Source organism: Oncorhynchus gorbuscha, linkage group LG05 (genome assembly GCF_021184085.1).
Source record: "Oncorhynchus gorbuscha isolate QuinsamMale2020 ecotype Even-year linkage group LG05, OgorEven_v1.0, whole genome shotgun sequence".
Lineage (NCBI taxonomy): Eukaryota > Metazoa > Chordata > Actinopteri > Salmoniformes > Salmonidae > Oncorhynchus > Oncorhynchus gorbuscha.
In genome coordinates, this window is record NC_060177.1 from 74811516 (window position 1) to 74826971 (window position 15456).

Below are 15456 nucleotides of genomic sequence, written 5' to 3' on the forward strand. Positions count from 1 at the left end.
TCTTCCAATTCGTATGTTATTGTACGACCGGGTAACACGTATGATACTATAGGTCCTCTAATTTGTATCATACTGTACGACTGCTATTCCATTCATAATGTAACTTAACATAATTTACGTCTCAGATTTACATACAGAATAATACGATTAGCCCTGAGACCAAGTTGAACAGGTTGTACGCACACGTTTTATTGATCAATCAAGTATAAATGAACTGCAGAATGTCATTTAACAAAAACATTTACACATTTTGTGCCAATACCTGCCCAAGACCTCTAATAGCGGCCTCAAAAGGGCAAGTGATATGACTTGATTTCTTATTGTTTAAAATTATATCTCTGTTTAGTGATTATATTAGTTATTCCCTAGATAGATGTACATAGCATTTCATACATCTATAAAATGCTATCTAGCTGACAGAATGCTCACACAAACTTGCTGGTCTTTTCTGCCCCTCTTTTACTGGGTCAACCTCTGCGTCTCAATCACTCTTGTTTGATTTGTTTTATATTGCCTATTCATGTTGCCTCTGAATTTCTCTCACTTGTTACCTACTGGTTACATTGCTTGTGTTTTTTTTTTTTAGGTCACCTTACTGTTTTCAATCTTTGTTTGGTATGGTAATGGCCCTTTCATCCGCCAAAGTGTATCCCAGAGTAGTGGAGTTCTGCATTTTGCCAGGTGTTTAACTATTCATAGAAAGGTCTCACACATTGCTCTTCATTTCTGATCTGAAGTTTTAGCTATAGTACAACATGTAATGTACACAATTTATAAGTCAACTGGTCGGCTATAATCACAGGTTGGTGGGACCTTAATTGGCGCGGACGGGCTCGTGGTAATGGCTTGAGTGGAATGGTATCAAACATTGTTTCCAGGAGTTTGCCATTCCATGACTTCTGTTCCAGCCATTATGAGCCAGGCTCCACTGGCTACAATCCATTTTGAAAGGTGCAAATTTGACTAATTTAACTGTCTTATTTGGAAGAAGGAAAAAAAAATATATATATATATCCCTAATAAATAAAATGTAAAAAATATCTACTATTTCATGCCAAATGTTATGTCACATGCGTTGTGAACAACCGGTGTAGACTAACAGTGAAATGCTTACCTACAGGCCCTTCCCAACAATGCAGAGAGAAAGAAAATGGATGGATTCTAGGCTGGTTCCTTGGAGGTCTTATTTGCATACTGTGAGAAATACAATCTCTGTAAGAGACTTCTCAAAGCCTGTTATTAATGTGCTGAGTGAGATACTGTACATGTTGAGATCAGGGCATGTATTTATAGAGCGTCTCAGAGGTCGACCGATTTTATAATTTTTAAACGTCGATACCGATTTGTTTTTTTTTGGGGGGGGTGTCAGTCAGTACCAAGGTTTATTTATTTAACATTTTTAAATGTATTATATACACACACACACACACACTGGGGGGGAAAAGTATTTAGTCAGCCACCAATTGTGCAAGTTCTCCCACTTCAGATGAGAGGCCTGTAATGTTCATCATAGGTACACTTCAACTATGACAGACAAAATGAGATAAAAAAATCCAGAAAATCACATTGTAGGATTTTTAATGAATTTATTTGCAAATTATGGTGGAAAATAAGTATTTGGTCAATAACAAAAGTTTGTCAATACTTTGTTATATACCCTTTGTTGGCAATGACAGAGGTCAAATGTTTTCTGTAAGTCTTCACAAGGTTTTCACACACTGTTGCTGGTATTTTGGCCCATTCCTCCATGCAGATCTCCTCTAGAGCAATGATGTTTTGGGGCTGTTGCTGGGCAACACTGACTTTCAACTCCCTCCAAAGATTTTCTATGGGGTTGAGATCTGGAGACTGGCTAGGCCACTCCAGGACCTTGAAATGCTTCTTGTGAAGCCACTCCTTCGTTGCCCGGGCAGTGTGTTTGGGATCTTTGTCATGCTGAAAGACCCAGCCACGTTTCATCTTCAAAGCCCTTGCTGATGTAAGGAGGTTTTCACTCAATCTCACAATACATGGCCCTATTCATTCTTTCCTTTACACAGATCAGTCGTCCTGGTCCCTTTGCAGAAAAACGGCCCCAAAGCATGATGTTTCTACCCCCATGCTTCACAGTAGGTATGGTGTTCTTTGGATCCAACTCAGCATTCTTTGTCCTCCAAACACAACGAGTTGAGTTTTTACCAAAAAGTTATATTTTGGTTTCATCTGACCATATGACATTCTCCCAATCTTCTTCTGGATCATCCAAATGCTCTCTAGCAAACTTCAGATGGGCCTGGACATGTACTGGCTTAAGCAGGGGGACACGTCTGGCACTGCAGGATTTGAGTCCCTGGCGGCATAGTGTGTTACTGATGGTAGGCTTTGTTACTTTGGTCCCAGCTCTCTGCAGGTCATTCACTAGGTCCCCCCGTGTGGTTCTGGGATTTTTGCTCACCGTTCTTGTGATCATTTTGACCCCACGGGGTGAGATCTTGCGTGGAGCCGCAGATCGAGGGAGATTATCAGTTGTCTTGTATGTCTTCCATTTCCTAATAATTGCTCCCACAGTTGATTTCTTCAAACCAAGCTGCTTACATATTGCAGATTCAGTCTTGCCAGCCTGGTGCAGGTCTACAATTTTGTTTCTGGTGTCCTTTGACAGTTCTTTGGTCTTGGCCATAGTGTAGTTTGGAGTGTGACTGTTTGAGGTTGTGGACAGGTGTCTTTTATACTGATAACAAGTACAAACGGGTGCCATTAATACAGGTAACGAGTGGAGGACAGAGGAGCCTCTTAAAGAAGTTTACAGGTCTGTGAGAGCCAGAAATCTTGCTTGTTTGTAGGTGACCAAATACTTATTTTTCCACCATAATTTGCAAATAAATTCATTAAAAATCCTACAATGTGATTTTCTGGATTTTTTTTCTTATTTTGTCTGTCATAGTTGAAGTGTACCTATGATATAAATTACAGGCCTCATCTTTTTAAGTGGGAGAACTTGCACAATTGGTGGCTGACTAAATACTTTACAACAATACTGAATGAACAATGAACACTTCTATTTTAACTTCATATAATACATAAAATCTATTTAGTCTCAAATAAATAATGAAACATGCTCAATTTGGTTTAAATAATGCAAAAACCGTGTTTGAGAAGAAAGTAAAAGTGCAATATGTGCCATGTAAAAATAAAAAATGCTAAAGTTCCTTGCTCAGAACATGAGAAAGCTGGTGGTTCAATATTTCCAGTTAAGTTTTAGGTTGTGGTTATTATAGGAATTAAGATGCGTCGACTATTTCTCTCTATACCATTTGTATTTCATATACCTTTGACTATTGGGTGTTCTAATAGACACTAGTATTGCCAGCCTAATCTCAGGAGTTGATAGGCTTGAAGTCATAAACGGCGCTGTGAAGCAAGCATTGCTAAGAGCTGCTGGCAAGTTTGAATGAATGCTTACGAGCCTGCTGCAACCTACCACCGCTCAGTCAGACTGCTATATCAATTCATATACTTAATTATAATGTAATAAACACAGAAATACAAGCCGTTGGTCATTTAATATGGTCAAATCCAGAAACTATCATTTCGAAAACAAAACGCTTATTCTTTCAGCGAAATACAGAACCGTTCCTTATTTTAACGAACAGGCGGCAACCCTAAGTCTAAATATTGCTGTTCCATTGCACAACCTTCAATGTTATGTCATAATTATGTTAAATTCTGCCAAATTAGTTAGCAACGAGCCAGGCGGCCCAAACTGTTGCATATACCCTGACCCTCTGCAATGAACGAGAAGTGACACAATGTCCCTAGTTAATGCTAACATGAATTTCTTAACTAAATATGCAGGTTTAAAAAATATATACTTGTGTGTATTGATTTTAAGAAAGGCATTGATGTTTATGGTTAGGTACATTTCGTGCAACGATTGTGCTTTTTTCACGAATGTGCTTTTGTTAAATCATCCCGTTTGGGTTAGTAGGCTGCGATTTGATGATAAATTAACAGGCACCGCATTGATTATATGCAACGCAGGACAAGCTAGTTCACCTAGTAATATCATCAACCATGTGTAGTTAACTAGTGATAATGTGAAGATTGGCTGTTTTTTTATAAGATAAGTTTGATGCTAGCTAGGAACTTAACTTACGCAGTTTCCTCGTGGAATGCAATGTAATCGCCGTCCAAAAATGCCGATTACCAATTGTTATGAAAACTTGAAATTGGCCCTAATTAATCAGTCGACCTCTAGTCTGAGTAGGAGTGCTGATCTAGGATCAGGTTCCCCTTTCAATATAACCTTATGTATTTCTCATTGCCACACATCTAAGTGTAATGAGTTGAAATGGTTCAGAATAAAACTCAACTTTGACTGACTAACAAACAAATATGCCCCAGGAGAGAACTTATTTCTGTAATTAACCAGTGCCACCTTGAGGCCAATGATTGTCTCCATAGAGAGAAATCAAATGCAAGTCATTAATAACAAAGTCCCTGGGGCCTATGTTTTTAAGGGGTTTCAATTGAAATGGGTCCTAACTGCCCAGGGGCTTCACTGGCAGATTTCTTTACGCAAATGTATAAAAGTACTTTTTTAGGGGGTAGGCCTCTATAACATTATCACTAACCCAGTATTTTCTGTTGGGCCATTGTGTGTCTGGTATATTTTCAACTGTACAATACAATCACTGAATGGTGTTTCAGCCAACAAAACTATTTTAAATGTTTTATTTTCTGTGATTGTGAGTGGACTTGTTGTTCCAAGGCAGATGCTGAGCAGATGCGTAGCTGGTATTTCCTATCCTTCTTTCCAAAAAAGATAGGAATCTACACTGGAATTTGGTGGGTTGGCTATGTTATAAAACAGCCAGGCCACACAGAAAATACAAAATGAATGCATACTGGTAGTTTCTGATGTAAAATTCTACTGCTCCAGTGTAAGTTCTCGGTTTGATTCTGTTGGCTTTTTCCCCCCTCATTCTCTACCAGCCAAAAAGTTTTTTTCAAATATTTCACTTCAAATAACCTTATTTTGTGATGTATTTCACCTTACTGTAACTAGTATCAAGGTTAGACTTCAACCGGCAGCTTTGACAAAAATGTACCTTCACGGGATTGGAACTATTATGTGTAAACATTTCTCTTTATTGTAGACAAGGCCAAAACATGATGAAATGGTATTTTAAGTACTTTTTTGTTCCAATTCCTGCACTTACTGTAACTTTTTTAGTTGTGCATTTTGTGTGAGAGAATACCAATTCCAGTTGCAAAAGACTAACAGCAATGCAGATCAAATGTCTTGAAAGATATAATAGTTTTCAAAGATTAGAAAATGACTATGTAAAACATGTATTTTACTAAATTATTCTCTATAATGGGAGGAATGATTACCCCCCCCTCCCAAAAAAAGCAAACAAAGCATTTTCTTTTATAAATTGTTTCTAAAGGTGTATGCTTATCTATCATTTGCCAATTTTATTTTGTCAGATTTATATTCAAATATGAAATAAAATGTAATTATAAGCAAATGATCTGCTCTTGTATGGTTTATTCTTGGGCACAAGATTAGTAAATGGTTTGTTTCGACATGACTGATCTGGGATGAGTATCAGCTGCATCTTCTCAGAAAAATCAGTTGGATCGCTTGGCAGACTACCCACTGAAAATGTCTATTTAATCAATATTGCATAAGTTCACTCAACTCTTTATTGCATTGTAGCTACCAAGAGTCACCCTTGTACGTCAGACCACTTGGCACGGTTGAAGAGGTTGGGTCTGACAACTACAGGCAAATCAACGTTAGGTCTTCCCTTGAGCCCAGAACATCAACTCCTCGAAAATTACTGCTCCTCTCCTCTAGCCTTGTGAAACCAGACTAACTGCAATGTGTGATATTGCAAGATCACTCAGGTTTTGAGGCTACCTTTCATAAATAATTTGACTTATGTTCTCTACAAGACATCCCTTCGAAATATGACAGAACAATTAACCCTGCCTTGAAATAGTTGAGTACCGTTAGCATTTCAGAGCAACTGTCTTTTTTCAGGACTCAATCACAGGAGTAAACAGTTAGAGGTTATTTTGTCATATGCTTACGAATGGACATGAAGCATAAACCAGTTTGGCCAACCAGACCAACATGCTTTATAACCACCCACTGGACTTTGTGTGCAAAAAAAGCTGGATCATTAACTTCTTTGGGGTTAATATAACATGACAATATCAAACGTTTTAATATTTGAGGAAATGAGATTGAGTGGTTTACAGTTTGGCTCAAGAGGACCTGAGAAAAACCACAGCTGTGAGATTGGTCCTTAATCTATACTGAATACAAATATAAATGCAACATGTAAAGTGTTGGTCCCATGTGATGATACAAAATGTTCGCTTATTTCCGTCAAAGTTTGCACAAATGTATTTACAGTGCATTCGGAAAGTATTCAGACCCCTTGACTTTTTCCACTTGTTACGTTACAGCCTTATTCTAAAATTGATTACATTTTTTATTTAATCAATCTGCACACAGTACCCTATAATAACAAAGCAAAAACAGGTTGAGACGTTTTTGCAAACTTGTGACATAACTTATACCTTATTTACGTAAGCATTCAGACCCTTTGCTATGAGACTTCAAATTGAGATCAGGTGCATCCTGTTTCTACAACTTGATTGGAGTCCACCTGTAGTAAATTAAAATGATTGGACATGATTTGGAAAGGCACACAAAATCAAATCAAATGTTATGTCACATGCGCTGAATACAATAGGTGTAGACCTTACAGTGAAACGCTTAATTACGAGCCCTTCACCAACAATGCAGTTTAAAATAAATAAATGAATAAGAAATAAAAGCAACCAGTAATTAAAGAGCAGCAGTAAAATAACAATAGCGAGACTACATACAGGGGGGGTACCGGTACAGAGTCAATGTGTGGGGGCGCCGGTTAGTTGAGGTAATATGTACATGTAGGTAGAGTTATTAAAGTGACTATGCATAGATGACAACAACTGAGAGTAGGTGTAAAGAAGGGGGAGGGGGGGGGGGGCAATGCAAATAGTCTGGGTGGACATTTAATTAGATGTTCAGGAGTCTTATGGCTTGTGGGTAGAAGCTGTTTCAAAGCCTCTTGGACCAAGACTTGGCGCTCCGGTACCGCTTGCCGTGCGTTAGCAGAGAGAACAGTCTACGACTAGGCTGGCTGGAGTCTTTGACAATTTTTAGGGCCTTCCTCTGCCACTGCCTGGTGTAGAGGTCCTGGATGGCAGGAAGCTTGGCACCAGTGATGTACTGGGCCGTACGCACTACCCTCTGTAATGCCTTGCGGTCAGATGCTGAGCAGTTGCCATACCAGGTAGTGGTTCAACCAGTCACAATGCTCTCTGGTGCAGCTGTAGAACCTTTTGAGGATCTGAGGACCCATGCTACACCTGTCTATGTAAGGTCCCACAGTTGACAGTGCATGTCAGAGCAAAAACCAAGCCATGAGGTCGAAGAAATTGTCTGTAGAGCTCTGAGACAGGCTTGTGTCGATGCACAGATCTGGGGAAGTGTACCAAAACATTTCTGCAGCATTGAAGGTCCCCAAGAACACAGTGGCCTCCATCATTCTTAAATGGAAGAAGTTTGGAACCATCAAGACTCTTCCTAGAAAATCAAATCAAATGTATTTGTCACATACACATGGTTAGCAGATGTTAATGCAAGTGTAGCGAAATGCTTGTGCTTCTAGTTCCGACAATGCAGTAATAACCAACGAGTAATCTAACCTAACAATTCCAAAACTACTACCTTATACACACAAGTGTAAAGGGATAAAGAAAATGTACATGGGCGCCTCGTCGAACTGAGCAATCGGGGGAGAAAGGCCTTGGTCAGTGAGGTGACAAAGAACCCGATGGTCACTCTGACAGAGCTCCAGAGTTCCTCTGTGGAGATGGTTGTGCTTCTGGAAGTTTCTCCCATCTCTGCAGCACTCTACCAATCAGGCCTTTTATGGTAGAGTGGCCAGACTGAAGCCACTCCTCAGTAAAATGCACATGACATCCCGCTTGGAGTTTGCCGAAAGGAACCTAAAGGCCTGTCAGACCATGAGAAACAAGATTATCTGGTCAGATTAAACCAAGATTGAACTCTTTGGCCTGAATGCCAAGCATCACATCTGGCGGAAACCTGGCACCCTCCCTACGGTGAAGCATGGTGGTGGCAGCATCATGCTGTGGGGATGTTTTTCAGCGGCAGAGACTGGGAGACTTGTCAGGATCGAGGGAAAGATGAACAGAGCAAAGTACAGAGAGATTCTTGATGAAAACCTGCTCCAGAGTGCTCAGGACCTCAGACTGGTGTGAAGGTTCACCTTCCAACAGGACAATGCAGGAGTGGCTTTGGGACAAATCTCTGAGTGGCCAGCCAGACTTGAACCTGATCGAACATCACTGGAGACCTGGAAATAGATTTGCAGCGACGCTCCCCATCCATCCTGACAGAGCTTGAGAGGATCTGCAGAGAAGAAATGGGAGAAACTCCCCAAATACAGGTTTTCCAAGCTTGTAGCGTCATACCCAAGAAAACTTGAGGCTGTAATCGCTGACAAAGGTGCTTCAACAAAGGGTCTGAATAGTTGTGCAAATGTGATATTTCACCTTTTGTATTTTTTATTAATTTGCAAACATTTCTAAAAACCTGTTTTTGCTTTGTCATTATGGAGTATTGTGTTTATATTGATGAGTGGAAGAAAACAATTACAGCCTTATTCTAAATTGGATTAATCAAAATGTGGAAAATGTTGAGGGTTCTGGATACTTCCCGAATGCACTGTACATCCCTATTAGTGAGTTTCTCCTTTACCAAGATAATCCATCCACCTGACAGGTGTGGCATAATCAAGAAGCTGATTAAACAGCATGATAATTACACAGGTGCACCTTAATGCCACTCTAAAATGTGCAGTTTTGTCACATAATATAGTGTCACAGATGTCTCAAGTTCTGGGGGAGCGTGCAATTGACATGCTGACTGCAGGAATGTCCACCAGAGCTTGTTGCCAGATAATGTAATGTTAATTTATTTACCGTAAACCTCCTCCAACACTGTTTTAGAGGATTTAGCAGTACGTCCAACCGGCCTCACAACCGCAGACCACATGTAACCATGCCAACCCAGGACCTCCACATCTGGCTTCTTCACATGCGGGATTGCCTGAGACCAGCCAACAGAAGAATTTCTGCAGTCAGAACCCGTCTCAGGGAAGCTCATCTGTGTGCTCATCGTCCTGACCTGACTGCAGTTCGTCAATATAACCGACTTCAGTGGGCAAATGCTCACCTTTGATGGCCACTGGCACGCTGGAGATGTGTGTTTTAACGAATGAATCCCAGTTTCAACTGTACCGGGCAGATGGCGGACAGCATGTATTTGAGCGAGCGGCTTGCTGATGTCAACTTTGTGAACAGAGCCCCGTGGTGGTGGGGTTATGGTATGGACAGGCATAAGCTACGGACAATGAACACAATTGCATTTTGTTGATGGCAATTTGAATGCAGAGATACCGCGATGAAATCCTGAGGCCCATTGTCATGCCATTCATTCGCCGCTATTACCTCATTTCAGCTGGATAATGCACGGCCCTAAGTCTCAACGATCTCTACACAGTTCCTGTAAACTGAAAATGTCCTAGTTCTTCCATGGTCTGCATACTCACCAGACATGTCACCCATTGAGCATGTTTGGGATGAACTGGATCGACGTGTACGCAGCATGTTCCAGTTCCCGCTAATATCAAACAACTTCGCACAGCCATTGAAGAGTGGGACAACATTCCACAGGCCACAATCAACAGCCTAATCAACTATATGTGAAGGAGACGTGTCGTGCTACATGAGGCAAATAGTGGTTACACCAGAAACTGACTAGTTTTCTGATCCACCCCACTATTTCTCTTTACGGTATCTTACCAAAAGATGCCTGTCGGTTTTTCAAATCATGTGAAATCCATAGATTAGGGCCTAATATATTTATTTCAATTGACTGATTTCCTTATATAAACTGTTACTCAGTAAAATCGTTGCATGCTGTGTTTATATTTTTGTTCAGTGTATTTTCACAGGTAGTGTGTACTGAGTGGTGTTCATTAAGCTTTCTTCAATACCCTATACCAGGGTAGGGTGTTAAAGGCCCAATGCAGCCATTTTTATATCAATTAAGTACCTTACTGTTATAGAGGTCACATTAAAAATCAACCAAAATAGTTTAAGCAAACAAGAAATTTGCTTGGACTGTCTGGAAGTGGTCTAAGTGGGGAGGGGAAAACTGAAAAATAGCAGTTATTTAAATTGAGGTTTGGAACTCTTAGTTATTGGTCTATTATCCAATTTACCGCATGGTGATGTCACCATGGAAAACAAACTCCTGCCCATACAAACCTGCTGATTAGAAAGTCCTGTGTAGAATGTATTTTTAACCAGTAACACTGATAAAAATAAAATAAAAACACCTTTTTAGTGTGTTTCATCAGCTGTTGTACAAAATGATACAAAACACAGGAAAACAGAATTGACTGCACTGGGCCTTTAATGATGATGCCAAAGCAAGCATCACTATAAACAGATTGAATTTAAAGTCTGATAAATATTGTGAGGCCAACAAAACATATGCCGTGAAAAGCCATTTAATCATCTGTTTTGGTCAATGTATTGCATCTTGGGGAAAAGGAAGAAATGCTATGATGTGTTAAGGCAGTGAATGTAGAGAGTTCAAACAGACTCAACTGTCTCAGTATTCCTTTCATTGTAGAATGATCATCCATAATTTGAATCACAAAATGTGTCTTTGTACAATTGACTGTATTTAAAACTGACATATTTACAGTACATACGATAAAACATAATAGCTACATAATATTATTTGCAGCTTTGGTCAATTCTTAATTCTATTGCGACCCAACGCTAGAAAGGGGAAATCAGAAATAAGCAGTGTGCTCTGAGCCGTTATGTGTACATGGCTCCATGCAGATCTTCCAGTCTGTTTTCCCTCTGTTTTCTCCTGTCCTGTAACAGACAGAAATGCTCCATTTAGTAACGGGTTGACGCTGACCATTCCTGTGTCCCAAATGGCACCCTATTCCCTATCCAGTTCACTATTTATTTTGACCATGGCCCATAGACCACTGCACAGTTAATAGGGTGCCATTTGGGACACATACCAAGTTTCAACTCTAAAAGGGAAAAGCACTTTGAATTCGATTTCCCAGGATAATGACTGATGCCCTAGTTTCACACCCACCTTGTCCTTCTTGAACTCTTCATACTCTGGATTGTCGGTTGGTAGCTCGAGACGGCATAGCGGGCAAGAATTTGTCTGTGATGATAGACAGCAAGAGTTAGAGGGAATCTGCAAAGGTTATAGCCTAGTGGCTATAAGCTTTGGGCCAGTAATCGAAAGGTAACTGGTTCGAATCCCCAAGCTGACTAGGTGAAAAATCTGTTGAAGTGCCCTTGAGCAAGGCACTTAACCCCAATTGCTCCTGTAAATTGCTCTGGATAAGAGAGTCTGCTAAAAAGATAAAAATGTAAATGTTATACAGTGTAGAAAACATGAACTCTTTCCATGACAGATTATCCAGGTGAAAGCTATGATCCCTTATTGATGTCACTTGTTAACCCCATAAGATCCACGCCCTGCTGAGATCTAAATAAACATAATGAAACAATCCCCATACAAATCTGCCAGTTTAAGCAAGAGATGATTTTTTTGCATTGGATGCATCACAGTCCACCTCACCACATCCGCCAGAGTCGCACTTCCGCATCTGCAGTGAAAGTTGACAAGATATAGAGCGGTGTTTGTCAGACCATGAGATTTCCCTAAAATAGGTCTTCTCACAAAATCATCTGTAGCGTCAGAACGGTTAGGCAAAGTATTATGACCCATCTATGGAAAGAGACTCACGAAGACAGGGTTTTCTCCGTTTTGATCTATAATCCCCACAAGAGTCTTGAGACTAGTCTTAAATTGGTACAGCCGATCTGCCTGTAGCCTCCTAACACTAATATGACCCCTCTGTGGAAAGGTGAGACTCGCATGAACATGTCTGTTGTTTTGCGCTAGGACACCCTCACAAGACTTGTCTGACGGTCCCCCGGTACCAGTTTATTTTTTTTAATGGAAGTACACTATACGATGCAATCGGAATGTATTCAGACCCCTTCCCCTTTTCCACATTTTGTTACGTTACAGCCTTAAGCTAAAACAAAAATGTTGCAAATTAATTAAAAAAATAACACTGAAATATGACATACATAAGTATTCAGAGCCTTTGCTACGAGACTCAAAATTGAGCTCAGGTACTCCAATCCAATTATAGGAATCAATGGAAACAGGATGCACAACTGTGATAAATTCAATTGATTGGACATGATTTGGAAAGGCACACCTGTCTATATAAAGGTCCCACAGTAGACAGTGCATGTCAGAGCAAAAACCAAGCCATGAGGTCGATGAAATTGTCCGTAGAGCTCCAAGAAAGGATTGTGGCACGGCACAGATCTGGGGAAGGGTACCAAAACATTTCTGCAGAATTGAAGGTCCAAAAACACAGTGGCTTCCATCATTCTTAAATGGAAGAAGTTTGGAATCACCAAGACTTCCTAAAGCTGTTCGCCCAGCCAAACTGAGCAATCGGGGGAGAAGGGTCTTGGTCAGTGAGGTGACCAAGAACCTGATGGTCACTAACAGAGCTCCAGTGGTGGCAGCATCATGCTGTGGAGATGTTTTTCAGCGGCAGGGACCGGGACTCAAATGGAGCGAGGGAAAGATGAACGGAGCAAAGTACAGAGAGATTCTTGATTAAAACCTGCTCCAGAGAGCTCAGGACCTCAGACTGGGGCAAAGGTTCACCTTCCAAAAGGATACCATCTCTAGGACAATGACCCTAAGCACACAGCAAAGACAACACAGGAGTGGCTTTGAGACAAGTCTCAAAGTACTTGAGTGGCCCAGCGAGAGCCCGGACTTGAACCCGTTCAAACATCCCTAGAGAGACCTGAAAATAGCTGTGCAGCAACGCTCCCCATCCAACCTGACAGAGCATGAGAGGATCTGCAGAGATGAATGGAAGAAACTCCCCAAAAACACAACCTGTAAGGCTGTAGTCACTGCCAAAGGTGCTCAACTAAGTACTGATTAAAGGGTCTGAATACTTATGTAAATGTGATATATAAATAGATGTTTAAAAAAAACAAAAAAACGTTTTGCTTTGTCATTATGGGGTATTGTGTGTAGATTGAAGGGAAAAAACAATTTCATACATTTTAGATTAAGGCTGTAACGTAACAAAATGTGGGAAAAAAATCAAGGGGTCTGAATACTTTCCGAATGCACGTTATATATGTAGACTGTTTAGTGACATAAATAAGGGGTTAAATACATAGAAATAATCATGTTTCCTGATCTTTCAGATATAGGACAGACACTTCAGAACAAACTTCCATTAGATATGTTTTTTTGGGGGGGGTGACTGTTCCATGTAGTGAATCTGTTATTAAATGCATTTGTATGGGCTATTCTTTATGTTTAGTGCACTGTGTTCAGGTAATTAGTACATTAATTTGTACATACCATCAGACCTATATGTGAAAATGTATCCGTGTGTGTGTGTGTGACTAGTCAGTGGACAAGCCCTCACCTTCCCTAACCAGGGCAGGATACAACCAGAGTGAAAGAGGTGTTTGCAGGGCATCTCCCTCACTGTCTCCTGCTCCTCAAACTCCAGCAGACACACAGGACACTTCAGCCCTTTGTCTAGATGAGGGGGGGAGAGAGCGAGTTCAATCCCACAGTCTGAAACATCCAGACAATTGACTACACTTGCAGACTACAGAGGAAGTCGTGCTTGCAATTATAATGATTTAAAATGAAATTTGGTACCACGTGAGACAGCATAGCATTTTGATAGTAGCATATAATTCCCAAATGTTTTTCACAGGTAATTAGCTAGAGGGTAGCTTATTCGTGCAGCAGGACTCACCTGCTTGCTCTGGGGATATGACAACCACAGGTAAGGTTTGGACAGCTGTTTTAGCAGCTGGGGGAGGAAGACGCTGGTCCCAGTCCGACAGGTCAAACACTCCCGAGTCAATGTCGAGGCCCTGCATCAAAGACCTACACAGAGGTCAACAGGCAATGTAACAGTAGGTGGTGGTAATGCACAATAACGTTGGATGCCAAACACCGATAAAACCCACCGAAGAAAAAGAACAGGCAATATCAGCACAGATATTTCACTGGATGTATAAATGTGAAGCATCCGCTTGGCATTTCCCCTCATTACCAAATATTGTATTGAGAAGAAGCCCAATGCCCGGCAGAAGATGGAACAAGATAGATTTTAGCCGACATTCTGCAAATTTTTCTCAATGAAAAAAATCTCTCAAAGTTCTGTTCCCTAAACTAAAATCTGTTATGAACAGAGTGGATTAAGTTTTGTAGACTTTACCCTTTGCAAAAGTTCGTGATTGGCTCTGCCTCTATTGCTTGTTCTGTACACTATGACTAATTTGTTCCCATTGGAAACGGCAGGCTGTGGTCTATCTTCAATGTAAGTCTCTCAGTGGCAGACAGTTAATGTAGGATATTATAAAATACAGAATGGATTGTGTTGCATCACTTGGGTTGTTAGCTAGTTAGTTAGATCTTACCTGGCCAGTTCTAGTAGTGCATTCTGACGGTACTGTTCTTCGGGATTCGTTGGTTCACAATCATGCTCATCAAAATAAGAAGCCATCTTCAGAATACCAATCTGTGGAGCGTCAATCAAACTATTTTCCTTAGCCACATTAGCTAACCATGAAGCTCATTTAATGACTCTATTTGAATTTACTAAAAAGAGATTGAGCAAAATGACACTCAAAGCCCAAGCTACCTTCCGACCTCGAGTTGATTCGATAACGTTAGCAAGCGAGCTACACAGTTAGCTAATTCATTTAGCTAACGCCTATACTGCTCAACCACTCTCTCATTGAGCTGTTTTAGCCAACTTGTCGAATACACAGAAATGTCCGTGAATACACGGTGCTATACTGCGACATCAAATTAAAGTCACACAAAAGTTGACTTACATTACCTGTGTTTTGTCATAACCTGAAATGTGCAGCAACTAGCCAGCTAGCTACACCACACTGTCTACCGGGTATGACAATGCCCCATCACGTGACTTTTATCCGTCCTATCACACATTATGTGTGGGTGGGTGGGGTTCAGGATCTCTTTCTCTCGATTCAATTCAAAGGGCTTTATTGGCATGGGAGACATGTTTACATCGTCAAAGCAAGTCAAATATATAATAAATAAAAGTGAAATAAAACAATACAAAATGAACAGTAAACATTACACACACAAAAGTTCCAAAGGAATAGAGACATATCAAATGGCATATTATGGCTATGTACATTGTAACGACGTGCAAATAGTTACAGTAA

General features: G+C 40.5%; 1 protein-coding gene across 3 annotated transcripts; it reads right to left on the reverse strand.

Moving 5' to 3' along the window:
- Positions 1 to 10529: 10529 nt before the first annotated feature.
- rnf181 (ring finger protein 181) lies at positions 10530 to 15243 on the reverse strand. Of its 3 annotated transcripts, none has more exons than XM_046351154.1 (6): positions 15102 to 15243; positions 14677 to 14777; positions 14007 to 14140; positions 13665 to 13780; positions 11264 to 11338; positions 10530 to 11028 (listed from the first exon to the last, which is right to left on the reverse strand). In XM_046351154.1, exons 2-6 carry the CDS (start codon positions 14760 to 14762, stop codon positions 10969 to 10971), a joined length of 471 nt encoding a protein of 156 aa, XP_046207110.1. In that variant the 5' UTR covers positions 14763 to 14777; positions 15102 to 15243; the 3' UTR covers positions 10530 to 10968. The 3 variants fall into 3 exon arrangements, with proteins under 3 accessions (XP_046207110.1, XP_046207111.1, XP_046207109.1); XM_046351155.1 differs by having other exon boundaries at positions 15097 to 15202; XM_046351153.1 differs by having other exon boundaries at positions 14677 to 15175.
- Between the last annotated feature and the right edge of the window lie 213 nt (positions 15244 to 15456).

Coding starts and splice junctions, on each gene's coding strand:
- rnf181 (XM_046351154.1), bottom strand. CDS start 14,762: ATGGCTTCTTATTTTGATGAGCATGATTGTGAACCAACGAATCCCGAA. Junction 11,339..13,664: donor TCCTGCCCTGGTTAGGGAAG/GTGAGGGCTTGT, acceptor CTATCATCACAG/ACAAATTCTTGCCCGCTATG. Junction 11,029..11,263: donor AAGAGTTCAAGAAGGACAAG/GTGGGTGTGAAA, acceptor TGTCTGTTACAG/GACAGGAGAAAACAGAGGGA.